At 46.6% G+C, this 27645-nt stretch overlaps 1 protein-coding gene across 1 annotated transcript in view; it reads left to right on the top strand.

Annotated features, from left to right (window-relative positions):
- NSUN2 (NOP2/Sun RNA methyltransferase 2) overlaps window positions 1-27645 on the top strand; it is a 506360-nt gene that overhangs the window by 433306 nt on the left and 45409 nt on the right. The window contains exon 18 of the mRNA XM_078687631.1: window positions 25041-25080. Coding sequence (XP_078543757.1) covers window positions 25041-25080 — 40 coding nt within the window. The remainder of the gene's footprint in view (window positions 1-25040; window positions 25081-27645) is intronic.

Here is a 27645-nt window from a genome sequence, read left to right as displayed (position 1 = left end):
CCCTCTGCCTCGACTCCTATGTCGGCTAGCTCGAAAGAATCGGGTTTTCTTATCAATACGAGATCCTTAGTGAAAAATAAAATAGCTTTTCGCGATTTTGATTTAGTTCAAAAGCCCACATGGGTTTTTCTGACCGAAACCTGGGCAACTGAGTCTTCGGGACCAGATCTGGTTGAGGCTGTGCCGGATGGATACTCATTGGCTAGATTTGACAGAGTAGGGCGTAGGGGAGGTGGCCTTGGAATTCTTTATAAGACCTCTTACACTTGTCACACTACTCAACTTTCCAAGCCTTCCGATCTCTTTCAAGCCCTGCACTTTTTTATCAAATCTCCGGAAGCTATGCCTTTTGCGGGTATCTTGGTATATAGACCTCCTGGGTCTAGAACAGACTTCTGCCAGTCTCTCCTTAATATCCTGGAGCCCTATTTTGGAGCTGCCAACCTAACAGTCTTGGGTGACCTAAACTTTCATTTAGATAACTCCGATTCTAAAGACTCTTTGGATCTCCTCGACTCACTATCCGCATGTGACTTGGTGCAACTGGTCAAACAACCCACGCATCAGGCTGGCCATATACTGGATGCAGTTTTTTCTAATGATGATAGGCTTAAAACCAAAGTCCCTATTCCACTGTCCTGGTCTGACCACTGTGCTGTCCCCTTGGAGCTTTTGGTCGCCTCTACGCCTGCTAAGTCAGGTGTTTCAAGTCACCTCAAGCTTAAGAGGAAAATTAGGAACATCACAAGCACCTCGCTGGCCCCATTCATGCAAAACTATAAACCAGACCTCTATGAGGACATCAACCTAGCGACTTCTGAACTATCCAAAGCCATTAGCGCAGCAGTTGATGTGCTTGCTCCTCTCGCCTCTTGCTACTCTGCCAGAAAGAAACCTTCTGCACCCTGGTTTTCGGAGCCTCTTAGGCTCTTGAGACAAGGGTGTAGGAAACAAGAAAGGCTCTGGCGTTCAAGCTGGAATCTAAAGGAGAGAGATAAACACAAGTCGCTCCTTAGGGAGTATAAGTTGGAGATCATCAGAGTTAAGCAAGAGTACTTTGCTAACCTGACGATGACTCTTTCCTCTCCCAGAGATCTTTTTAAAATAGTGGACTCGCTCTGTGCATTACAGATACCGGACCCTGTTGCAGGTACCCAGGAATTCTGTGATAAAATCGCAGGATTCTTCCACTCGAAGATTGCGGTTATATACCTGGATCTGGAAGTACAAAGATCTGTTACACCTCCCCCGCCTGTTCCCCTTTCTCCGCTCTCGAAGGAGATCTCTCTAACTGCTCCCAAGAGCTTGGTAGAGTGTCCGCCTTTATCCTATCAGGTGCTTGATCTGCTTTTAAGCAAGACAAGGTCGGGATCCCCTTTGGACCCATGTCCCCTTAGAGTACTGAAGGATTGCAGAGACTCCTTGCTCCCCTCTCTCCTTGCCATCATGAATAGGGCTATGAGAGAGGGCATCTTTCCATCTGAATGGAAGAACGCAGTGGTCAAGCCCCTTCTAAAAAAGTCCACACTTGATCCTGAGGTGCTCAAGAATTACCACCCCATCTCTTTGCTTCCAGCACCCGCAAAGATGCTGGAGACGTATCTTAATCAACATCTGGCGGTTTTTCTTGACTCCTCAGATCTCCTGGACCAATCCCAGCATGGCTTTAGGAAGCACCATAGCACCGAGTCTGCCCTCTTGGTCGTATTGAATAACATCCGTCTGGAGGTAGACCGGCGTCATTCCACCATCCTGGTCCTTCTAGACCTCACGGCCGCCTTTGATACCCTGTCCCCCTCGGTGCTAACATCTCGCCTGAGGGAGATAGGGGTGGAAGGGGCGGCCTTGAGTTTGCTGGCCTCCTTTCTCGACCAGAGGGTTCAGAGGGTTAAGCTGGGAGACTTTCTATCTCCATCCCTACCCGTGCAATGTGGGGTCCCTCAGGGGTCGGCATTAAGTCCGACCCTGTTTAACTTCTACGTGACCCCACTTGCCAAGTTGGTTAGATCTTTTGGGATGGAGGTAGTCTCCTATGCAGACGACACGCAGATTCTGGTGTCCCTTTCTCACCTTGATTGCTCATCCCCGCTCAACTTTAGGAACTGCATGGAAGCAGTGTCACAATGGATGATTTACAATTCATTAAAGTTGAACGGGGAAAAAACTGACATTCTGGTGTTTGGCCCTAATAATAACATCTGGTCACCTGAATGGTGGCCGCCCTCGCTGGGAGCTTGCCCTACCCCCACGGAGTCAGCGCGGAATCTGGGAGTTCTGATCGAACCTGCACTGTCCATGACTCTGCAGGTAAACAGAACGGTCGCTACCTGCTGGGGGATTATCAAAATACTCAGGAAAATAAAACATTACCTGCCCCCCCAGGCGCGGAAGCAAGTGGTGGTAGCACTTGTCGCTTCCTGACTCGATTATTGTAACACCCTATACATCGGCATGAACAAGGGCCTAATACAGCGTCTTCAGACCGCGCAAAATGCGGCCGCCAAATTTGGCCTTGACGCTCCCAGATTAGCATCATCAACAGCAGCTAGGAAGGCCTTACATTGGCTTCCTATTGAAACGAGGATCACCTTTAAGGTGCTCTGCCTGACTCATAGTGCACTGTCTGGCAATGGTGCAGGCGGGGTCAAGAAACTGCTGGCCCCCTATGTTTTGGGCAGACTCTTACGCTCTTCTTCAAAGAACTTGCTGGTGGTACCGCGCTCTGGGAAGAGCAGATGGGGCGGTAGGGCCTTTTCCTCATTCACCCCTAAGCTATGGAATACTCTCCCATGCGAAATTAAAGTTCAGCCTTCCGTCCCATGCTTCCGTAAAGCTTTAGAAACCTGTCTGTTTGCAAAGGCGTACTTGTAGTTACTGTTTTACTGCTTCTGATTTCTTTTGTTAGGCGCCTTGATGCCTTCGGGCTAAGTTGCGCGTTTACAAGACTCTTTTCATTCATTTCATTTTCTTTCTTAGGAAACATACCCATAGATCATATCTGCAAAGCTGCAACATGGTCTACACCGCACACCTACACAGAACATTATTATGTAGATGTGTTAGCAAGACAGCAAGCTAGTGTGGGCCAAGCAGTATTACGTACAATATTTCAGACAACTGCAACAGCTACAGGTTAGCCACCGCTGTGGGAGATAACTGCCTTATAGTCTACATGGGCCCACCTGCCTCCCCGGGTACCTATACCTGTTGCAGTTACATCTTTCTTAGATACATATATACATGGACATCTCTTACTACTCTTACTAATTATCACCCTCTGCCGCAAACAATCTAACAATGCAGTTGATGCCCATGCGCAGTACCACTGATAGGAGGAGTCACCTACCTTGTGACTGGAAGAGACTTCTTCGAACAAATACAAAGTGCAAACAACCAGACCCAACACTAGATGGCAGGCTATGCACAGCATGCGACTACAGCACCATATGCCAAGAACAGATGCATACTGGGTAAGTAGTATTTTCCTTCCCCTGTAAGTGACTGTTCATAGCTTGTAGTGCTGTATCTTCATGTGTGCCCACTTTCCTTCTCCGAGTCAGTGTCTTTCTGCACAATTCTTTTATATTGAAATCTATTACCCTTGTATACATTCACATGGTCACCATATTCTCGCTATTCACCACTCCATTTTTACACTTAACAACTGTGCTATAAACAATCCAACAATGGGAGTCCGTGCTCATGTACATTGCCAACTAAGGGAGAAGTCCCAGAGTGCCTCGTGACTCAAACTTTTCTGCAAACAAAAACAACTTGCAACATCTAAGTCCAAGACTAGATGGTAGAAGTATGCAAAACGTGACTCTACAGGCAGGTACAGGGTGAGACAGATGCTACTAACAGATGGTTTCAGGGTAATTAATTCCCTACACAATATATACTCTAGGCGCATGTACCCCCTTCTCCCATCTCTGTATTTTTGTGAATTTTGCATAGTTCAGTGTCTTCCAGGGTATTAAATAGAGTTTAGATAAATGAGAAAAGAATGTGCCATTGTTTTCTAAAGCCTTTCCCTCCTTGTGCGAGATCAGTAGCCTTTGCCATCCTCAGAATCCACCACATCGTTGACTCCCTCCCCCCCCCCAACTCGTATTCAAGCCCCTCCCTCTATGATGTCAGGCCTGTTGATTCATCCCAGCCATAATTTCTTGCTCTGATGCCAGTTGGGTTTGAGATAATCTTTCCTTCCCTGGTGTATAAAGGATGTTCTGTCTTGGAGGGACAACCTAATAGGGTCATCTCTGGGCAGTCTGCTAAATCTGAGCTGGTGGCCTCCTCAATGCGCTGTAACTCTCAGTGGGCAGAACCATATGAAGTGAGTGAAGGTATCATCCACCCACCCATAGCACAATATTTGGTATTACATAGCGTTTCTTTTCCCCCTGCTGGGGAGTTAAAGAGGCTGTCTCCTCCATTGATTTTGTTGTTGACCTTGACATAAATGTCGGGTTTACTCTCCCACACTTCCTCCCATCAGTCTTTCATGTGTTGAGTGTGTTGTAGAGTTGGGTGTGACACTCCGTGGACTAAAAGTTTCTCACAAGTTTCAAGGTCTCTAATAGCATGTGTCTTGGTTTGTTTTTTCACCATGGGAGTCTCTCCAATATTCATTATAAGTACATCTCCATACAGGTACAAATTTCTGTAACGCATTTCAACAAATGCATTTTTCCCCCAAGATCATTGAAATAATGGGACAACATGCGCATTTAGGCAACCCTTTGTAATAAATGGCACATTTAAATGCATACACCATTGTAATATAATCTAAAGGAAAAATGAAATCATAAAATAGTGGCCTAATATTTATCTGTGCAAAGCTGTGAAAATCTGACCCTGCGACTTTAAGAATTCCAGAAGGCTGCTGCAGCCGATCATGTCAAGCAACAATACAGTTGGGCCAGTAACTATTTTCTGCCTTAGCACTTGCTTCCTATGTACAAGGCTTTTTTAGTTTGAAAACACTTACCTTGGATCATTTTTTATAATGTCTTCATGTATTTTGCTGCTTTCCATCCTTTTTATTTATTTCTTAATCTGGAAATTAAGCATATTTTGCTGTCTTCCCCCCCCCCCCCCCCCCCTGAAGTTTGTCTACCTACTTTTCTTGTTAGCCACTATGTCAGCACTTTTTAACAGAAGTTCAGCATTTTTAGGGAGATGTCTTACAGAATACTGAGGGACAGAGACTGGGTTACAACATATAGCAAAGAGAAGTGCGATTTAAGATAGCAAAATTCTGCTTTTCATATGTCACCCTTAGGCAGGGAGAACTGATTCACTCCATTTCCTCTCTTGTTTGGTGGGCTTTGTGTCCCTATTCCTCCCAGAGATGACAGTAGTGACCGATGCTTCACTCTTGGGTCGGGGCTTCCACCTGGGAGAAGTGGAGATGAGAGGTCTCAGGCGGAGCCCCGGCTCCATATCAACCACCTGGAACTCCATATCAACCATCTGGAACTCCATCCATCCGCTTGGCTCTGAAGACCTTCCTTCCTTTTATCAAGTGGAGGCTGGTACAGGTGCTCACGAACATTACTACCACCAAGATGTATTGCAACAAACAGAGGTGGAAGTGGGGTCCTGGGGCCTGTACTAGGAGGCACTATGCTTCTGGAATGGCTGGACCATCAAGGAATTTTTCTGTTGAGTGAACTACCTAGCTGGGTCTTTGAAAGCCACGTCGGAGGAGCTCAGCCTTCTACGCCTACCAGATCACAAGTAGCAGTGATCCTTTAAATAGTGCATGGTCTCTTCCGCTAATGGGTATAACATTGGCTTGATCTCTTCGCTACTGCCAAGAACATGCAGTGTCAGCAGTTCTGCGTGCTGGAGTTTCCAAGGCTCTCTCGCCAGGAGACGCGTTTTGCCTAGAGTGTACCTTGGGACTCCTGTATACCTTCCTGCGGTACCTCTTCTGCCCCAAGTTCTAAAGATCCGGACCGACCGAGCCCAAGTTTTACTAGCAGCACTGCATTGGGCACGAAGAGTTTAGTATCCAGAGCTCCTGATCTTTAGCATCTGTTTCCGAGACTGCCCCTCCAGGACTCCCTGTTGTCGCAGCAAAGGGGCAGGGTTCTGCACCCAGGCCTTTGTAAAGTGGAGATTGATCTGCGACAGCTAATCACCTTTGACTTTCCTCTGGAGGTCATTGATATGATACTGAAAGCCAAGCATTACATTACAAAGACTGTAAACGTCTGTCGTTGGGACATATTGCGGCTTGGCGCGGAGCTTGCCAGATTGACCCCTTCACGTAAAGTTATCCGTTGTCCAGTTTTTTTGTCTCTCGCCCAGCAAGGCTTTGCTTTGAACACAGTTAAAGGTTGCCTTTTGGCTCTTTCAGCCTTTTTGTAGGTACTGTGCCAGCTGCATAGTTTAAATCACTGGTTGTGATGCATTTTTAGGTCGAGCCTAGCACAGCGCGCATAAGCTGCTCTAGGAGATGACCTTTTGGAAACGGTCTGCACTTTCCTAACACTCGTGCATGTGACGGCATCTGTTTCTAATTAGCATGGCCTTCGCTTGTTTACATTTGCCTGTCTTGCAGTCGCTTTCACCACAATGGGGTCTGATTGCTGCCTGCCAGGACCGTTTGTTTCCATTTGAAGTATCTGTGAGGATATAATGTTTATGAAAAAGCATCGCTCAGGCACTTTTCTCGCTCTGACAGGAGCAGCAGCAGCCATCCTTTGTCATGCGCATTTTCCTCAGTCGTATTGCTTCCGTTTTATACCTCTATTAGTTTTGTTCTCTTCCCTTAATTAATTATCTTGTTTCCTTTCATGGACCGTGGAAAATGCAGCTTTTGATGTCGGTGTCCGACGCAAGTTTGCGCCACTGAGTGCTAAAGCAAGAGAAAAATTATCAGATTTTCGTAACTGTTTCAGTCATACACGGAAGCCTTTTTCATGCGTTCACATTCATAGCACGCCCAGTGCACTTATTCTGAGTGTGCGGATTGTGCTTGGATTGTAGAGCCGGGTTAATTGACTGGGCGTGCAGGAATTGTTTTGCGCCTCTTCCTTAGTAAATACTTTAGTTTTGCCTTACGCACAACGCTTAGAGTACCATAACGCTACCCTTAAAAAAACTATTGTAGTAATGTCAATCCCAACTTCAGCGACCCCTACATCATAGGTCTTGCTTGGCCATAAAATTCAGCTCTCCTCCTACGTCCCTGAGTATGACTCAAGCAAAGCAGGATTACCACGCGCAGTTCTGCTCCGTCTTATCATAAATAAGCCTTGTTCCTGCAGCTGATGTTGGAACTCCAGACACCATTTAGCCAGGTGGTAATTCAACCAGGTAAAATCGCATGTTTTTAAAAAAATTTTATACTGCAGCAGCTCCCATGGCTGGTCACCTGATTTGTTTCTTTACTGCACCCCTCCCGTCAGACCTCATCTGCCCCTTCACGCCCCACTCCCACACCCCCTTCCTACACCCCTACTCCACAAAAAGGCCCCCGCAGCTCACTCTTTATTACACACCCCATTACCAGAGGCTGGTGAGGGACAGAGAAAACCGAAAAAGGTAATGACCATCCTATCACCTTCTTTTTATGACACTCAAGTGGCAACATAAATAAACCCAATTATGCACACTTTACACCACTAATATCTCAAAACCCTATAGAGGACAGGAACACACACAATGATAAGTAATCATGCAGTTACACACAACCAGATACAGAGCCAACTAACCAACAGTAATGGCAAAATAATGCCAGATCAACAGCAAAGAGTTTGCACAGAGCATAAAACGAGGCATCTTTACACTGAACGTCACGAGTATTTTCAGACACATGCCTAGTAGAGTATCGAAAGAAATATGATTTTAATCCCTCTGTGTACATTGTAAACTGCACAAGGGGTAGTTGACACCCCTCGCATTTAGAGCGCCCTGTCTAGTAGGTTTAGGCTGTCGTACATGTGCCTTCACTGCTAATGCTCGTATACCACTGTTACAGGGGGCTTTGAGTGGGCCGGCTCCTGCTGGTGCTCAGCACCTTCAGTTCTAAAGCAGGTGCTAAGGTCATATCGAGCTCTCCGTTTATGCCCACACCCTTTGGGTGGAAATAAAAATCTTAACTCTTCAGGAGTTGACGGTTTTAAATGTAACTTGTTTTTTTAAATTCTATACTGCGCGAACTTTACCCGAATATATTGGAGCGTTTTACATTGACACCAGTTAAATTACAAAAAGACAACAATCATGTTCTTTTTAGTAGGCACTGGGATTGTCCAGAATCACAGAATTGTTAGCCAGTACCGAGACTCAAGCATGCTTTTCACGCCAGCTCCAAGGTCGGCAACTCTAGCCGTACGCCACAACTTTGCCAACAAGAACTAAACAATTTTCAATGGTATATACCACAAAGCCATAGTTTTTGCTTATTTATCTTTTGCAATCAACAACCAGTCACAAAGGCAATAGTCCGGTTTGTTGTAGGTGTAATGTTACTTGTTGTCCAATATATCTGCATGCAATGACAGAAGCAGCAAAATACCAATCGGGTGGCACACTGCTAAGCACAGATTTTTAGCTTCAAGTGTTTAAGCCATGCCCTTAATTATGTCTGTCACGCCCATTTGAGAGGAACTACCCCCACCCCTGTTTTTTTTTATCCCACTTAAAGCCTTCTGCTGAAGTCCTGGTGTCAATGTTGGCTAACATCATGAGGAGCACCAGTCGCAGCTATTGTGCCAGGGAAACGCCATAGTCCGAGCACGTGTTTGTTGTTTTATTAATACATATAATTTTTTACACACTACCAGGGTATGTCCTGCTACGAATCTGTGTGTTTATAAACTTCACATTCCGTTTCAGTAACAACAAAAGTTTGTGGTAGAAAGGTTCCTGCTTATTTCACAAAAATCCATATTTAAAGATTGCCTATAAACAACATAGTCAGCAAAGCCTGGGACAATGGGCCCGATATACAAGGGTGTTGCTATAATTTACGTGTTCAGTTTATTCCTGGACAAAATTAAGTCACACTTCCTAACAGCAAAGTCTTTCTAGATCGGGCCCTGCGCCTCTACCCGGTACAGTGGGGTAAATGGACAGCCTGTATGTGGCTGTCAAACTGTATACACCGTAAAAAAGTAACGCACCAGCCATCATTTGCTTTAAGTACAGTTTCTGAAGACCAGTTTAATTTTCCAACAGCTTCATTGACCTTTGAACCCACAAATATATGACCTGGTCTGGGTGCCTGCGACATGTACCCTTCCTTGCTTCAGGGAGCTGTTTGTTTCACTTAAGGGCAGCTTTCTGCTGTAAGTGAGCTGCAGGGCTAAACACTTATAAGGTCCAAAGGCGAGACCTACTGGCTATGGCAATGCTGGTTTTAAAAAGCCTGCAACACTTCTTTTCTCTTTTTTTCTCATGTCACATTGGCACCTTAACTTGGTCCCCGCATATTTGACATACACACCCTTTGACCCCCTTCATAGCTGTCACTTGAGGCTTCTCAATCTGAAGAGCCAGGTCACTTCCGCTTTTGCTGAGCGGTCAGCGCTCTAGTTGCTGCACCTTGAGGGGTACTTAGCCCCCTCGTCACAGCAGGCGCGCAGCGGTTGCGCGCAGCGAAGCGCCTGAGAGAAGCCCGTCTGCGCCCGTCCGCGACAGGACGTGGCTAGGGGCTATGGATGTTCCATATAAGTCTACTAAGGTATTTAGACGGTCTTACTCTTCGCAGGCCTTACTGCGCCTACGCCCTACTGTGTTAACTCCTGACTGTAAGTTACCATCTTTCTGTTTTCCCGAGGGACCTTTCTCATGCAGATCGTGCTATACACAATTTCAGACAGTTAAACATTCCTTCAAATATCGTCCCTGTAATACTCCTAAAGTATCGATACAGGAGGGAAGGATTCTGTTGTGTAATGTTAGATCCTTGGTTAAACATTCCTTTGAGGTTTGGGACCTAATTTCTTCCCAACAAGCAGATCTCTGCTTTTTAACAGAAACATGGCTGAAACCCCATACTACCCCCGCCATTACCCTTGGAATACCCGAGGGTTACAAGATTATTAGATTAGATCGACCTAAAAAAATCGGTGGGGGAATAGCAATTGTTTTTAAAAATGAGATTTCTGTTTCGGTCATTGATCAGTGTTGTAACTCAGACTTAGAAATGATGATTTTTAAGATTGGCTCTTCCACTAAACATAGCAGGAAAGGAGCCTTGGTTTATCGCCCACCGGGCCCCTTAAAAAATGTGTCTAGACAGCTAATGGAAGCATTAGCCCCCCATGTGTGTCAAGATAGAGATTTCCTGTTGCTTGGGGATTTTAATATTCATAGTGAAGAAGAGGCCAACAGTGATGCACAATCTTTTCTAACTGACATGTCTCTTCTAGGATTAAAGCAATGTAACCATGGACCTACACATCAGGCGGGACACACCCTGGACCTGATAATATCTAACTTCCCTGGTATTAAATGTTGTGCACCCAAACAATATCCTTGGACAGACCACTATGTACTTGAGTTCTCCATGCCGATAAATGACTATCGATCTATTTCCCACACACAAATTCCTTCTAAACGCAGACAGTGGCACAAAATAACCAACACTGATTTTGCGCAGAAATATCTCTCTCCCCCTATTCTCTGTACAGATGATATTAATACTGCTCTCTCTACTTGGGATTCTGCAGTCACTGCCGTGGTACAACAAATTGCCCCGATGAAGACTTTCAAAATTAGTCTAGCCAGGAAGCAAGAGGTCTGGTACTCAGAGGAACTGCGTAATTTCAAACGCTTAGCTAGAAAGGCGGAGAAAATTTGGAGAAAAACCTCCTTGGAGGAAGACAAAATCAAATACAAAACAAATCTTAGTACCTATCATAAAGCCATAAGATCTGCACGGAAAAACCATGTCACTGCCCAGTTAGAAGCAGCCGGCAACGACTCAAAAACTCTTTATCAGATTGTTACAACATTTCTGAAACCTAAAGCATGTGAAAGTGCAGACATGGCCTCACAACATCTTTGTGACAGTATCTCCTGCTTCTTCACGGAAAAAATCGATGCCATCTACAAAAAATAGAGGCATATAGTTCTGGCATAAGTAGCCAGGATAACCCTACTTTGGTACAGACTGCATCCACTAACATCTATTCTTTCAATAATTTCCCTGAGATATCGTTAGCAGAGGTTCAGAGACTGTTTACGGATATTAAAAGTGGAAGTCCTGCGAACTTGCTTCCAGCCAGGCTTATGGGCCCACTAGGGAGTACACTAGGCCCTGATGTTCAGAAACTGGTAAACCTCTCACTTACATCTGGAGTTGTCCCACAGTGCTGGAAAAAAGCCCTAGTTAGACCTATTAGGAAGAATTCATCTGTTCCTTGGACCAACATGTCTAACCTGAGGCCTATTTCCCTCCTACCATTCTTAGGGAAAATTATTGAAAAGCACACCAATAAGCACCTATCCACCTACCTGGAACAGTCTGGTAGCCTTGATCGATCTCAGTCAGGCTTTAGGCCAAAATTCAGCACGGAAACGGCCTTGCTGTCGATAACGGACGATCTGCGGCTGTACCAGGACAGGGGCTACTCTGTTGTCCTGGTGCTGCTAGACTTATCGGCAGCGTTCGATACGATTTCCCACACCATTCTGATCGAACGACTGTCCAGGAGTGGAATCGGCGGCAGGGCACTGGACTGGATCAAGAGCTTCCTCTCCAACCGCACCCAATCTGTCAGCATGGGTGAGTTTAGGTCGGAAGAGGTCAACATCACCAAGGGAGTACCACAGGGCTCTTGCTTGAGCCCGACTTTATTTAATACCTACGTGGCTCCCTTGGCAGATGTTACTAGAGCTTTTGGATTCTATCCAGTGTCCTACGCTGACGACACGCAGCTGCTCTTCCCTTTTAAACATCTTTCCCCGGAAATAATACAATCTTTTTCCGATGGGATGAAGGCAGTTGCTAGATGGATGTCCTCCAACCTCCTTCAATGTAACGTTGGAAAGACGGAGGTGATGCTCTTCGGGGAAGCCAGGATTCAATGGTCCCCCGATTGGTGGCCTTCAGACTTGGGCCCAGTTCCTGAGCCCAAAACAGTAATCAAGAATCTGGGAGTCAGATTGGAGCCGGAGCTGACCATGAAGCATAATGTTAATATCACTGTGGGATCTTGTTTCCATGCGATTGGTCTGCTCCGTAGGATTTTTCCTTTTCTCCCTGACTCTCATAGGAAAACCTTAGTTCAAGCTCTGGTCATAAGCAGACTTGATTATTGCAACGGTCTTCTGGCAGGTGCAAATGAGGAGGTTCTAGACCGTTTGCAGGTGGTGCAAAATACCGCAGCTAGGCTGGTGTTAAATGTACCCCCTAGATCCCCCTCAAAACCATTACTTCAAAAATTACACTGGCTACCAATACGCCAACGTGTGAAGTTTAAGACCTGCTGCGTTATCCATAAGGGACTTAATCAATTGGGACCAGAGTACCTAGCCAGCAAGTTTGTTCCTTATGCCCCTATTCGATCCCTTAGATCCAGTGACCAGTTGTTACTGAATGTTCCTAGGATAACCAAATCCAGACTAGGTGGTAGGGCCTTGTCTGTAGTAGGTCCCAATCTTTGGAACTCCCTCCCACTCTCACTAAGACAGTGTCATAACCACCTTCAATTCAGAAAATGTCTGAAAACCTTTCTGTTTAGCTCAGTTTAGTTGTTCATTTGCTGGACTCTGAACCCCACAGCACTCTCTTAATTAAAATGCTCTTTGTCAGTTGCGTTACTGGTTGCCAACAGCGCGGAGATACTCCTTCGGGAGTCTATTCATAGCGCTATAAAAACTCGCAAATAAATAAATAAATAAGATGGCGATCCTTCTTGCCATCACCTCGGTGTGGCAAGTGAGTGAGCTTCAAGATCATTGTATTAACCCGCCATACAACACCACCACCACCACCACCCAGACAGGCTGGTTCTACGGACGTGAGTATCTAACTTGCTGAAAGCTCTGATGCCGTTCCACTTCATCCAAACCATCATCCAGCTGACATTCTATGCCCCGCCTCACCCCTCAAAGGAGACGGTAGAGACTTCAATGGTGAGAACCCAAAAGATCGCTGAGCTTTTTCCTTGATTGTACCAAAGAACGTGAGGGGCATGATCTGCTTTTTGTAGGCCTAATTGACACAAAAACCGGCAATGCACTGGGATGTGGCGATTCTGTCCTGGGCATTTGCCAGGTTGTAATGTGGGTGTCACACCATACATTCATGGAGGACTACTGTACGGACAGCCTGGTTTTCCAGGACGGGCATTTTGCCTGCTCAGCTCTACAGGACTTATTGGTTTGAGCCAATTCACATACCCACCTCCGAACAGGTGCTGCCCTCGTATCTATTCAGAAGGTGAGGAATCTGCAGTTAGAAATCTTTATCAGAAGAACAAGTTACTTACCTTCGGTAACTCTCTCTCTGGTAAATACTGGATCAAACTGAGATTCCTCACTGACCCTCCCATCTCCCCATTCCGTGAATTGGACTCAAACCATTTATAAGATCCCAAGTCTAGGATTCTGCACACTGGTCCATCATTTTGCTGTAGGGGCTTGGTGTCTGGTCAGCTCTCTGATGTGACTCTGCATGTCGTCACTGAAATGGCATTCGAGTGGATCTGCACAGAGCCACCTTCCTGCACACACAGGTACTGTAGAAAAAGGATTCCAGATTCCATCTGACGCTTGGGGAATATTCAAAAGGTGAAGGATCTTTGGTTATATAGAATCTTTACCATAAAGAGCATTACCAAAGTAAGTAATTGGTTAATTTAGACACAGAACACCAGGTTTATCTTAATTGCTCTGGTTTGACTGTCCATTCGTGGTACTGGACCTTCTTCAGATAGCTGTGCTTCCCATCTGCATTCCCAGATGTAGACTGCAGCTAGAGGAATAGATTCTTGTATAGTTGCTTATGGGAAATCTAGTAGGTTGTTGTTTAAGTCAAGGATCAACTCTACAAGGGATGTTTTGATGTCAAATGCTGCCATTTGTGGGGTTGTTACATGTAGGGCAGTTCATACCTTTGCCAACCAGTGTTGTTTGAACGTACACATTAGTGTGCCAGGCTTCACTTTATAAACCTCAGTACCGTGGCCATAAGTGAGTTAGCTTGCTATTCTTTCTTCCTTTTATGACTATGCTAGTGAATCCGTTGAAAAAGGGAACATTTCTAACTTCTCTCCAAATTAATTAAAAACCTTATCTGCCTTACCGAAACTTGTGACAGCAGCTTTGAACTTGGGTTAATTACATTCTTATGTGAGCTAAAAACATACCACACGGTTCTGTGCTGGGCATGATGGGATAATGCAGCTTTCTGTAATTCAAAATGTCAGGAGTAGGCTTATATGCCTTGCGTAGTTTAGTGCTAAGCAAGCATTTCTTGCTTTTACTTGTCCTTAGATTGTTGCAATGGTACTCGCAGCCAGATGTTCTGTTTTTTTTCCCGAGTTGACTGTTTCAATATTAAAGAATTGTTGCTTAGTTGGGCGTGTCTTCTATTTATTGAGTTTGGACAACATATATGTTGAAATATGGTCCAGGATTTCGGACTCGCAAGTAGATATTCTGCATTTCATGAATTCAATTCTTCAACTCTGGCTCCGTCGCGCTGTGATGTCTTTTCTGGAGACACTCTGTGTTCACGTTTGTGCTTGTTATAGTTACATTTGGCTTCTGTGCCACAGTACTTTTCAGATAAGAACGCATGCACGTAACATATATAGCACAAACTCAGCTACACAGGAACATAGTGATGAGTTTGTTACATAGCGCTTGCAACCTCCTAACTTCATAGCGCTACAAAGTTTAGTTTCTTTCATAGCGCTTACAACCAGAACATCATAGATTCGTAGCGCTACAAATGTAAACCTTTAATATGACCCAATTCTACGTAACTTGTTTTAGCGACCATGGTTTCAGGCAAAAGCATTGTAAGCACTTGGGAATTGCACCTGTGATGTTCAGAAGGCACGCAGGATGCACCCTCATTAACCCACCAAGCTAGCTATTCAGCTACTTCAGACATTGCAGTTTGTCCTCTGCGCAAGTGGTCAATCCTAAGGCGACAGAAAAGAAGACTATGCGCAGCCCAGAATCCATCATAGTATTCAATGAGGGTGCTGCATTAATGAGGGCCTGGGAGGATAAATGTCGCTGCGGCGGGTGATGGATGCGCCGAACATACGTTTTCAAGTGTAATGACACGCATTACTATTAGCCCTCGCCGCTGACGGGCCGGGGCGTTATGAAGTGCGCAGTCCATCCATTTCCCTCCGCCTTACGCGGTGCTTTGCGCACAGGCAGCAGCTGGCCATCCATCCCCCGCACAATGGGCCCGGCGTCCCATAAACGGAAGTGCCGGGCCATAAATCCAGGCTCCCATTTATTCTGCACTAGACACGTCTGCTGTCATCTATTACAATAAGGCAGAGTAAAATGCATAGCTTTTAAACATCACGTTCACACCCACTATCACAGCACACTCAGTAAGTATACCAGCTCCTCAGTAATCTGGAGTCGCAGCACACCCGGGACACATTCGGTGTCACTGTGGTGGGCCCGATGATGAAGCATGCCACCAACTAGGTTGGTGGGTGAGGGCTTCATGATCAAACCAAATGGTTTGCCCACAGACGTACCCTCTGAGTCTCGCCAACACAACTAAGCTAGTCCTTTCTTGATATTACTACATATAAAACAGGGGATCCGGACTAGCCTATCTAGTCCTCTCTCTCCATTTTGATTTGCTGATACTAGGCAGCGCACAGCTGCGAGAGATACTCAACCTATACAACATGGCAGAAAACACAGGCCTAACCTTCACTGAGGATGATGTCAGCGAAATCCTCGCCGACCCCTCCCTCCTGGCAGATTTTAACACAGCTACTACCATAGCACAGACTACAGACTGGGACACTCACTGAGAAAAAACGGAATAGAATACGAACAATCTTACATGGTGTTATCCTTGCACAATATCTCCGCACCAACACAGCACCTAGAGGCCTTCTGGTTACCAACGCACCCAGAATTTTCCTTGATGACGCCACCTTCAGAAAGGATTGGGCACAGATAGCCTGGCACTGCACCAGGGACTGGCTCATACTCATTATTAAAACTGCTAAACGCCTGTCAGATGCTGTCATTATAGAGATTCAGGCAACAGAAACTCATTTCAGAACCACACTCACAGGTTACAAGAAAAAGCTGGATGACCAAAATCGTGAAATGAATGAATACAGTGAATACCTTACCCAAACTAAGATCAAGAAATTTGAAAAAGATCTCAAAAACTTCAGCTACTTAAAGACCTACCCCAATGCTGATGATGAGTACACTGCATTTACAAAAGGCACAGATAGCTCAGGAGACAACAGCTCTATATCGAGCGGCTCCAGCACAGGATCCTACAAAACCAGAGGGAGAGGACGCAGAGGCCAACACTGGCAACAACCCTGGCAAGGACCCCCACAACACCAAAACTTTGGGCCACCACCCTTTGGACCAATGCCACCCCCATACTTTGGATACCCACCACTGTATGCCCCGGGACAGATGCCGTACTACCAAAACAACCAAAACCAGAGATACCCTTTTTTAGGCCAAGGCCGCAGACCTCGCGGCAAGAGAAGGAATCCCCCCCCAACAAGTACAGTGGCCCCCCAACCGGTGCAGTGGGCAACAGAAGAAGACCCAGTGAGTTCCAACACACGGAACAAATCCCGGGAACAAGCAGGACCCAGCAGATAACACCACAGACCAGCAGCCCCTTGGTATTCAACATCTCTGATGTACCTCTGACGAATGAAGAAACTGCCGTCCTCAACAAAGGACTTTCTTTTGTCCCCACCACCAGACTGGACACCTTCAAACTCCATGTTGAGCTAGCCGAGTTTTTTAGAAAACTTAAACTGAAAGCCTTTTTCGAAAACAAGGAGAAACCAAGTGATGACACAGAGAACACCAATGAAACTGGCCTAAGACTAAAGTCCAATTTCACCCCCCCACCAGCCAGCATACCAGTGGAAATTACCACATTCGAAATTGCAGTATACTCTGAGATAGAGAAACTACAACCCAAAAATACATTTAATAATCTCTCCCACCAGGACAGGGAGATTGTCAAGCGTCTACAAAATGATCCCACCCGCATTAGAAAACCAGCGGATAAAGGGGGAGGGATTGTGGTCATGAACAAGAGCGACTATGACACTGAATGTCGCAGACTCCTAAGCGACACACGTAATTACAAATGTCTACAAAAAGATCCCACCGAAGAACTACAGAAGAAAATCAACGAGCTCATAAAAGAGGCCAGTGATGCAGACTACATATCCAAACAGGAGGCGGACTACCTCTGTACACAAAATGCCAGAGTACCCTACTTTTATACAGTGCCCAAGGTGCACAAAGGGGTCACTCCGCCCCCAGGCAGACCCATCGTGTCGGGCATCCATTCCCTTCTAGAACCACTATCACGCTTCTGTGACGTCTATCTCAATCCGCTTGTTCAAAAGACACCATCCTACATCCAGGACACAAAACATCTTCTAAACATCATTAAAGACATCAGCTTCAACCCAGACACGCAACTCCTTGTCGGATTAGACATAGAGAGCTTGTACACAAGTCTACCACAGGATGCCACCCTAAAAGTACTCCATGATGTCCTGATGGAGAACGCTTGGCAACACCGAACTCCGCGTCATTTCATCCTGGACTGCGCTGCCCTCGCGTTGAAAGAACTATTTCGAATATGAGGGTAATTTCCTTCTCCAGACCAACGGAACCTCTATGGGGAGTGTTTTTGCCCCCAGCGTGGCGGGGCTGTACGTTCATCAATTTGAACGGACGCATATTAATGCCCCCACCAACCCTTACTCAGCAAACATCGTAACCTGGCGTCGCTACATCGACGACATTTTCATTATCTGGGAAGGCAATGAGGACACATTGAATGACTTCCTAACATGGATTAACAACCGCGACTCCTACCTTCGGTTCACCTGCACTAGCAGTCCCACTAAACTCGCCTTCCTAGACCTCAATATCAGAGCTGAACAGAATGGCCTGACAACCACCACACACTATAAACCAACATCGCGGAACTCATTACTGAGATTTGACAGTTTCCACCCCAGACCGCTCAGGGAGAATTTACCATTCGGTCAATTTCTGCGCATACAACGTAATTGCAGCAATATTCAGGATTTTAAATCACAGTCCAAGGCACTAGTCCACAAACTTGAGGATCGAGGCTATCCCACCAGAATCATCTCGAAAACCTGCAAAAGAGCACGCAACCAGAATAGAGAAGCACTCTTGGAAACCCTCGTCAAACCACCGGAAACGCCCACCTTGACGTGCGTCACCACCTACAACACAGCCTCAAACCAGGTATCCAACATAATCCGCAAAAACTGGAAAATCATTAATTCTGGCACTAGAGAGTGGGAGCCACCACGGTTCGCTTACAAAAGAGCAAAGAACCTTAAAGATCAATTGGTGTCCACAAGACCTAAGAAAAATCCCCGGACGACAGGCAACACGATCTTAAACGCATGGGGCCTACCTAAAATAACAGGCCACCAACCTTGTAACAACTGTAGTGTCTGTCATTTGACCACCCCTTCCAAGACACTTTCCCTGGAACACGGCAAAACCTGGATACAACGCCAGTTTACCAATTGTAATTCATCCAATCTTGTGTACCTCATCACATGCCGGTGTGGTCTCAGATAAATTGGCATGACCACCCGAAAAGTCAGGACCAGGATGACAGAGCACAGAAGCACCATGCGCTGTGGCAAAAACATCAGTAAACTGACACAACACTTCCTCACCCAAAATCACACCCCAAATGACTTTACATGGACAGTGATTGAACAATTCGCAGTATCTGACTGCAATGAGAAAACTCTCCTTACCAAAGAACAGCGCTGGATATACCGCCTCTCTACACATATAGAGGGGCTCAATGATTCCATTCCGTGGAATGCGCTGTCAAACTAACCAGCCCCTTGTTCTATTCCTAGATTTGTTCTGACGCGTGGTCTGTCCCCAGTCTGTACTACTTTTAAACCCTTCTAATCTCTTCTTATTTTTAATTCACCCTCCAGTCCCCAACACGATTGGCAAATAGTCCCATCTTTTAACTTGACCGCAACATGGTTGGTTACCCCCTAGCGCTGCCACCACCATTGAAACCTCATTAGCACTTATTGCGCAAGCGCTCCAGTACAGAGTCTCTACTCCACGCATGCGCGCAACCAGCACTGATCGCTACCAGCACTGATCGCGCACACATGCGCAGTACGGGAGATGACTCTACGCTCTCTGCGCGACCACACTCACTATTTTCATTCCTGCCCCAGGCCCCTCGAATGAAACAGGCTATTTAAACCCGCCCTAGAAGCTCCTAACTCTCACTCGGGACACCGGAGCAGGACGATAGGTCGCAGGAGCACGCAGATTGGCAATTCCGTGAGTAACCATGCTGATTCACCTCTACGATCAGGGTAAGCAGCAGTATCTTTCTTCCACAGGTTCAGCCCTAACCTATGCCTTTTTACAATGCCTAGGGTCTTCTCTCCCTGCCAGGTGACCCAGGAGGCTTTAACAGCAAATAGCAAGTGTGAGGAAATATGTATTATACTTACCTGCACCTCACGCTACGCTCGCATCGCTGTTTAGCCCACCACCGCCACTAAGTTGTAAAATAACGCTATAATCACATCTGCCATGTAAATCCTCATGGCCACGTTCTACCTGCCGCTCTAGGTCGTTCACGCACCTTAGAAGCCGGCAACATGTTGTGTTATAAGAATACAATTCTCATTGACTCTACCTTGTATGTCTGTTTGTGTCTTTATGTTATATGTACAGTAAAGCAGAGGGAATCCCGCTCTAACACGTATAGCACCTTAGCGAGTGCGACACTTTCTTAACACACACCAACCACTTAATATAGTTTATTTACTTTATCACCCACACATACTCATTGGTCCTGAGGAAAGCCAGATGTAAACAAAAGGCCTGGCTGAAACATGTAGACCACATAGGACGTAGGAGCTCATAATTCACTCCACAACGTCTACTTGCCTTTTTATCTGCTAGCAGGGGCCCAGACATTAAAATTATCCTTATACACTCGGGAACTGGGACTACCTGCATAGCTTTTAAACATCACGTTCACACCCACTTATCACAGCACACTCAGTAAGTATACCAGCCCCTCAGTAATCTGGAGTCGCAGCACACCCGGGACACATTCGGTGTCACTGTGGTGGGCCCGATGATGAAGCATGCCACCAACTAGGTTGGTGGGTGAGGGCTTCATGATCAAACCAAATGGTTTGCCCACAGACGTACCCTCTGAGTCTCGCCAACACAACTAAGCTAGTCCTTTCTTGATATTACTAGAGTAAAATGTACAACACACAAGTGCGGATTGAGGATTGAGGAGAGTGGAGTGGGAGGAAGTACAGGGGTGAGTTTGGTGTAGGGAGTGGGGAGCTAGTACAAAGGAGATTGAGAAGGGGTGAAACTGAACTAGTTTGCTGTTGTTGTTAAATGAGGGATCTGAATGGATAGTGTATGAACAGAGTAGAATGATGGGAGGGGGAGTGAAAGCGTTTACGAGATGGGAGACAGAAATGGATTGACACCGAGTTATATGAAGTTAAGTAAAGGGAAGGGATCGAGTTCTGCCAGAAATATTAAAAGGTTGTTCATGGAAATGTTGCGAATTAGAGTACTGAATTTAATGAAAGCTAGTGACTGAGAAGAGAAATATAATTAACATCAATATCTTTTTTGTACAAACATGGAGGAATAGAACAATAATACATGTTTTATTTTCCTTTTCAGTGGCCCCTGACGAAGGGCCCGAGTGTCCTGAAATGCATTGGGGTTTTAATAAACTGCTATGATAAACTTGCGCTCGTACGTGTTCTTGTAAAGAGGTTCGGATGGCACAACTAGAACATGAGAATCTTTGGAAAATGCATTTCCTTGCATGCAGATTTGAACAGCTTCGAATTGAATAATGTATGGATGGTTTTTGGAGACAAATTAGCAAAATGGAAAATAATTGATAAATGAATTGATGCAGAGGCAGTATCGGCTGTGCCAGTGGTTTGGGGTGAAATGTCGCCCCATTATAATGGAGTTAAATGTACCCCAAGGAAGCGCGGGTCTAACTCGAGAACCAAACACAGCAATTATGGATAAAATATGCTGAACCGAAAACTGCCATGGCAGCGGCGTGGGGACATTTAGGGCAGGCTGCTGGGTGGGAACGGCTGGAGTTCAGTTCTGTAGTACGTACGGGTGGGGGGCATGGTTGGCCACAAGCACAGGGACAATCTTGGTCTATGGTTTTTGAGAAGTCAACGAGCCTAGATCAGGAAGGACTTTTCCTCTAGAAGGTCATCGGAGCTGGAGTAGAGTTGACTCCGCCTTTCAGGGGCGTGGATCTCCTGGCATGTCTTCCAAATTCCTTACTTTAGGTAGGGCTGCTGCGAGCATCCAATTCTGTGACTGTGATTTTTTACCACATCAGTGTGGATTTGTATTTGCCACATATTGTATCAACTGCAGCCTAATCTGCATGTTTTGAAAACATCTGTTTCTAGCTAAAACAGATCAAAAGTTAATGAAAATGCGAAGACATGTTTCCTCCCAGCGCGAGGCCTTTCTCAAAGGTTGATCAGCCTTCTTCCAGGAGGGTAGATGCTTTGTAACTTTGATACCCGGAATCTCTGGGATCTGCAACCTATTGGGGTTATGCTCCCACTAACTTAATGGTATTCTGTATTTCCAAATGTATATCCATTGATCCATTACAGAATTCAGTTAGAATTGTGGGAGGCATTGGTCTTACTGTGCTTTCTCCAGGCTTCCTGACCAGTATTGTGAAGTAGTTGGCTGGCATTTGCCGTAAATACCATGTCACTATTTGGGGGTCCACGCAGCAGACAGGAGCAACTGTAACTCAACTGTGAGGGTTAAGGTAGTTTGCCACTGGTGCATTTTGTCTGTCTTACTATGGCTATGCAAACTTGGCCAAGTACAACCCTGACTGCACTTGTACCTCAGGGAAGCGAGGGTGAGGAGTCACAGGCTTCTCATGGTGGTAGGGCGGGGGTATTCGAGGTCCGACCTCAGAAATCCAACAAAACACCTAATTATTACACACATTATTGATCCTATCCATCATTGTCTCTGGACACTACACCCATGCTGTTCCCTCGCATGCACTCTCTATTTGGGTAATGGGTTTACCCTTGCTGGTAGGGCGATCAGGAGTAGTGGGATTCAGGCTCAGATGCAGTTCACTCACTCTTTCTTACCTCTTCGCTTGTCCTAAGGATCCCACAGGTCTTTTTGGATGATGTTCTCCTAAGGATCTCACAGGTCTTTTTTGATGATGTTCTCCTGCTCAGTTGTAAAAGGCTGTGGAACACTGGCAGGTGTTTGTTGCAGTTCATCAGGCTAGTCACAGGTCGCATGCAGCAACACATCCACCAAACATCCTTCTTGTGGTTGAGGGCCTGGTCCGCTTGCCTGGATGGGGCCTCCTCAGCTACAACGCATGCGGTCTGTAGATCGGTAGTCCTGAAGAGATGCCATCCCCACTTGCTTGGAAGTGATTATCTGCCATCTGTAGTTGCAGCTCATGTCTGAGTCGACTGTTCAGCAGACATAGCTCTGATTGGGCTTTCAGAAATGTAGGCAGATATATTCCTGCCTCATCCTTCAGCAACATGGCAGATGCAGCCCAGTCTGGGTCCTCTGTGTTATTGTGATTGCAGCCCACTGGCCCTTTGGCAATCACGCAGTCTGAGTTTTGAAGTTCATGCCAGGAATTGGAGTCGGAGCACCATGGCCGCCCTGGATCGCTCTTGGCAGTCTGCTTAATCCTGGCTGTGCCACAACCACCAGGGATGTGCTGGACCTTCCTCTTTCCCTTTTACAATATTTCCCCCTGCTGGCCAGGCATGAGCTTTCCCTTTCCCAGCAAGCTTCAAGGTACTTCAGTACAGGTACACAACTCCTTCAGAAAGAGATCCAGACTAGGTGATGTCCCCTCACCTTTGCCAGACTGGCTCTCAAGCAGATACTAGTTATAGTTGCACAGCAGTCCTGGAAGTACTCTGCGGAGTGCTCATTTTCATGGATATTGTGGACTTAGAAGTGGAACCAAGTGAGGTGGTTTGGATCCCATTTTTATACAAAACTTTCAGACAGGGGAAATGATTCCACTGTCTCAAACTATTGAACCGGTCTGGGTGGGTCTACTTTCAAGTTTCCTTCCCAGGCTATCCTCCAGACAGCCTTTTTGTAGATGGAGACAGCAGGTAGCACTGGGGCTGTATTTATACTGGAGCACCCACATCAAAGGCTCAGAGGGGTGAACGTTTTCTGTACCGGGCTGTCATTGGGGAAAGACAAAAAGCCAGGTCACACCTAAAGACTTGCTCATCTTTTACAATAGTCTGCAAACTCACTTTTCATTCCTACCATTCACCAAATGCCAATTCTCAGGAAGACTAATCAGCAACAGCTTTTTGCTAACAAAAAGCCCTCAAAATTCTAAAGGAATCTCTGTCCTCACTTCCGTGTCTGGTCTCCCTCCTCCAGCTGCAGAAATGTAAGGAAGACACTTCCATTGTCTGGGAGTATAGTCCTCAACGTCCATCTTTTGCTAGGCCAGGCTTGGGATCTCCAAAATGGTTCCCTCTGAACTTTATTACTCTGGCTCATTCAGACTCCATACATGTGCTACACTGGCTACATACAGAAACACACACTCAAGACATTAGTGGAACGGTTTGGGTAAGAGCATAAAAGCAGACGTTTTCATGGAGAGACAGTAGGTCTCAACCCAAGTGAACCACATAAAAAGTTTTTGGTACACTATTGGTTTTCTCAGTCATGTTAAGCTGCCACCGTCAGTGTGTGTTCTAAACCAATGATAGGGACAATAGTATGCTGTCAGCAATGATGGCATGCTTTGATTGATCCTCCAGGTCACAGGACAATTCAAGGACATCTCATAGCCCAGGACAGGCCTAGGCCTTTTGTGCACACGCTTAGTTCAGAGTGACCGCATCAATGAAAAAAAGTCAGACTACCAGATACACAAGCAGTTTGGCGCCTGGGTCAGGCGGCAACCTTGTATGCCATGCAGGGGACATTCCTGTCCCAACATCATACCATCTGCCTGCTTTACTTTATAGACACCATCTCCAAGGACAGATGGTCCTGTGAAACCTGTTTAATGCAGCCATCTTAGGTGTTGTATCCCGCACATCTTTAAATTTGTTTTGTGTGTTGTAAGCTTTTAAAACCTTGCAAATGGGGGGCCCAAGGACATAAGGGTAGAACGTTGGTCCGTTATTTTACTTAACTCTTCACTTATAATGCATTTATTTATATATTGTTTATTAATAACAACCATAGTTATGCATCTACAGTGGTTGGGCCTTCCTTTCATGTATACATTTATTGCTGGAGCTTACTATATCCGTCAGCTTGGAGTTCGCGTTCCCTGGCTTCTAACATTTCATGAACATCCTCAGAGATCCAGTACCAGAGAATATGCTGGCAATGTCTTTCCTGAAGCCTTGAATGCGTTGGTATTTCCAGGTTGCTTAAAGAAAATTGCCAAATTCCACTTTGTTTACACAAACCTGCTTTATTTGTCATTGTATATGATCTCTATTGGCCTTTTTGTTAATATTGCACATAAGGTGGCTCTGTTTCCACTTTTTGAGAGTTGAGAAAGTATCAAATATGAACACATAATTGAGTGCAGTAATTTGGTCTGGCAGTTGTACGTCTGTTTTTGTAATTGCTTGGCATGTGATTTGAATTAATGCATCCACTTTTGTTAATGTACAAACTTCATATTAGGTTCATAATCCGTTGTTTGTAAACCACTGTTAATACGCATTTATCCTTTTTATTTCCAGCTATGGGTAGCATTGTTTTGAAGTATGATCCCGATCCAGAGTAAGTACAATAATCAATGTTCGCTCTCTGTTTTCTCTGATGTTGGCAGGAACCTGCTATTGTAGAGTATAGGCAACATGGTAAAATAGCACAAATGTACTTCATATTGTAAACTTCAAGCATAGTTAATGGTTACATCTTGAGCAAATGTGTGACGTGACAGTTCGTGGTTTGCTCATAGGGCAGTTGATTGCTATGCCAGGACAAATATTATCTGAAAGAAACACGCTAGTGATAGATTCCTTACCTTAGAATTACCCCCAGGCGCACAACAGTATCCGGAAGGTTTTCGTCAGCAGTACCCCTGCGCGTCGGTAGGTGTCGACATGCGGCACCGCGTACGTCATTGGTGTCGTAGTCGCCAACATGACTACGCCAGATCTATTTAGACGCGCGCTGACGTCAATTCTTTCTTTTTCTGCACAATCAAGCGCAGAACTGTTACCCCCAGTCAATTTTTGACTGGGTTATTTTTGGGACTTTTGTCTCTTTTTTTTTTTTTTTTTTTGTCCGACTCCTGGTGTATAGGAATGCCCGGTTTTACGTCTTGTGCGGCTTGTCCCCGCACGATGTCGGTGATGGACCCGCACCGAGAGTGTCTCTACTACCTGGGGCACGACCACGACTCCGAGTCGTGCCCCGAATGCCGGACCATGGCTCCAAAAACTTGACTGGAGCGGTCCTGAAAGTTACTGGAGGCCCAGGAGTCAGCTCTGCGCCGTTCAAGGTCCCGGTCCCCTGGGAGGTCGAGGGACCGGTCGCGGAGCCTCCACCACCATTGTTCAACGAAGTCTTCGCACTCGGAGTCAGGTAAGGTGAAGCACAAGAAGTCGAAGAAGCGTTGTCGCTCTTCGCCTTCCCCTAGCCTGTCGCGCAACATGGCTAAGGGTGCAGGTGGTGCCGGAGGAGCCTGCACAGTTGCCGACGGCCTGCCCACCCTTCCCAGGTTAGTCGGCGACTCCAACCCAGCTACAGTACTTCCTGTCCGCCATGGGCCGCCTTTTTAGCCCAAAGGGCCCCGAGGCATGCCTTTGGGCCCCGCGGGTCCGACTGGGGGTCCTCGCTCCTCTTCGTCGCCGGCCCCGACATCGTGGACGACTTTGGTCTCAATGCCGCGAGATCCCTATGGATCGATGCATGGATCCCAACTGATGTCGGGTGGCCTTGTACGACCTACATTGACGTCTACGGCACCATCCCCGGCTTCCACCCCGACGTGGAGACGGCACCACACCGGTGTCGATCGACGCCGATACAGACGCAGATGGGGATTTTCTATCCCTTTCTCCATCCGCCTCCCTTTTTTCCACCTGCCCCGCAGGTTGGGAAGGAAGAGGAGGACTGGGAGGGGTCTGAGGACCCACTCGCAGCCCAGTGCAAGTTAGACCCGGACTGGGAAGTGGATTTTGAGGATGCAAGTGACATGTATTTTACTCCAGAACCTGGCACCATGTCTCCTTCTACCGTGGCTACGGTCTGTGATGTTGCGTAGAGCAGCCGAGGTTCTCCACCTCAAGTTCCCTATGGTGGCCGTCAGGATTAACCTCCTGACCGAAGTGCTCCGGCCAGCGTCTTCCTCTACGGAGCCGCTGCTGCCCTTTAATGACTCACTTCCGGACGTTCTTTTGGGCACCTGGTCCAGGCCCAACACAGGGGCTCCTGTGGATAAGAACGTGGTCGACACCATCGCCCGGCCCCAGGCTACCCCATTTTCCTCTCCCAACACCCAACCCGTGAGAGCTTGGTCGTCCAAGCCTCTGCGTCCCCAAGCGCATTCCCTTCTGCTCCTCCAGATAGGGAATCCAAGAAACTGGAACAGTTTGGCAAGAAAATGTTTACTTTCGGCAATTCAGGGCTGCGGTCTGTTAACACCGCTTGCCTCTTGGGTCGTTATTCCCATTCTGTGTGGGACACGGTTGCGCAGATGTTGCCTCAGTGTCCGGAGGAGGGCCGGACGGTGCTCTCCCAAGCTATTGCTGAGGGGAGAGATGCAGCCAAGTTCACAATTCGTTGTGGCCCTGACACCGCTGACTCGCTAGGCAGGGCGATTTTCACGACAGTGGTGCTAAGCCGCCTGGCTGAGGACAACTGGCTTTTCCGGGGATGTCCAGAACACTCTGATGGACATGCCCTTTGATGGCACTCGCCTTTTTGTCTAAAAGGCAGACAGTGCGTTGGAGCGTTTTAAAGACTCACGGGCTACGGCCAAGTCCTTAGGCCTTTCGGCCACGCACACTCCTTCCGCTTCTGCCTCCTTCCCTGGCCAAGGAAGGGGCGCCCAAACTTGTTAGTTTCAGAGCCACAGGCCTGCGCAGCAGCAGTCTCAGCGCAGCCGCGGGCGTGGGACCCGCCGAGGTGGGTCATGGGGCCAGCAGGCGGGTCAGTCCAGCACCTCCCCTGCCGCCACTGCCTCTGAACCTTCCTAATCCGGTGTTTCAGGCCAACTAAATGCCAGTGGGCGGCAGGATTCGCCATCACCTCCCCTACTGGCGCACCATCACTTCGGACAAGTGGGTTTTGCAAATAGTCTAAAGGGGGTACTCCCTCCCCTTCGAGACTACCCCT

The sequence above is a fragment of the Lissotriton helveticus genome, chromosome 4_1 (assembly GCF_964261635.1).
Source record: "Lissotriton helveticus chromosome 4_1, aLisHel1.1, whole genome shotgun sequence".
In the NCBI taxonomy this organism is placed as follows: domain Eukaryota; kingdom Metazoa; phylum Chordata; class Amphibia; order Caudata; family Salamandridae; genus Lissotriton; species Lissotriton helveticus.
Note: the sequence above shows the minus strand (reverse complement) of the source record. Positions and strands in the feature narration are given on the sequence as shown.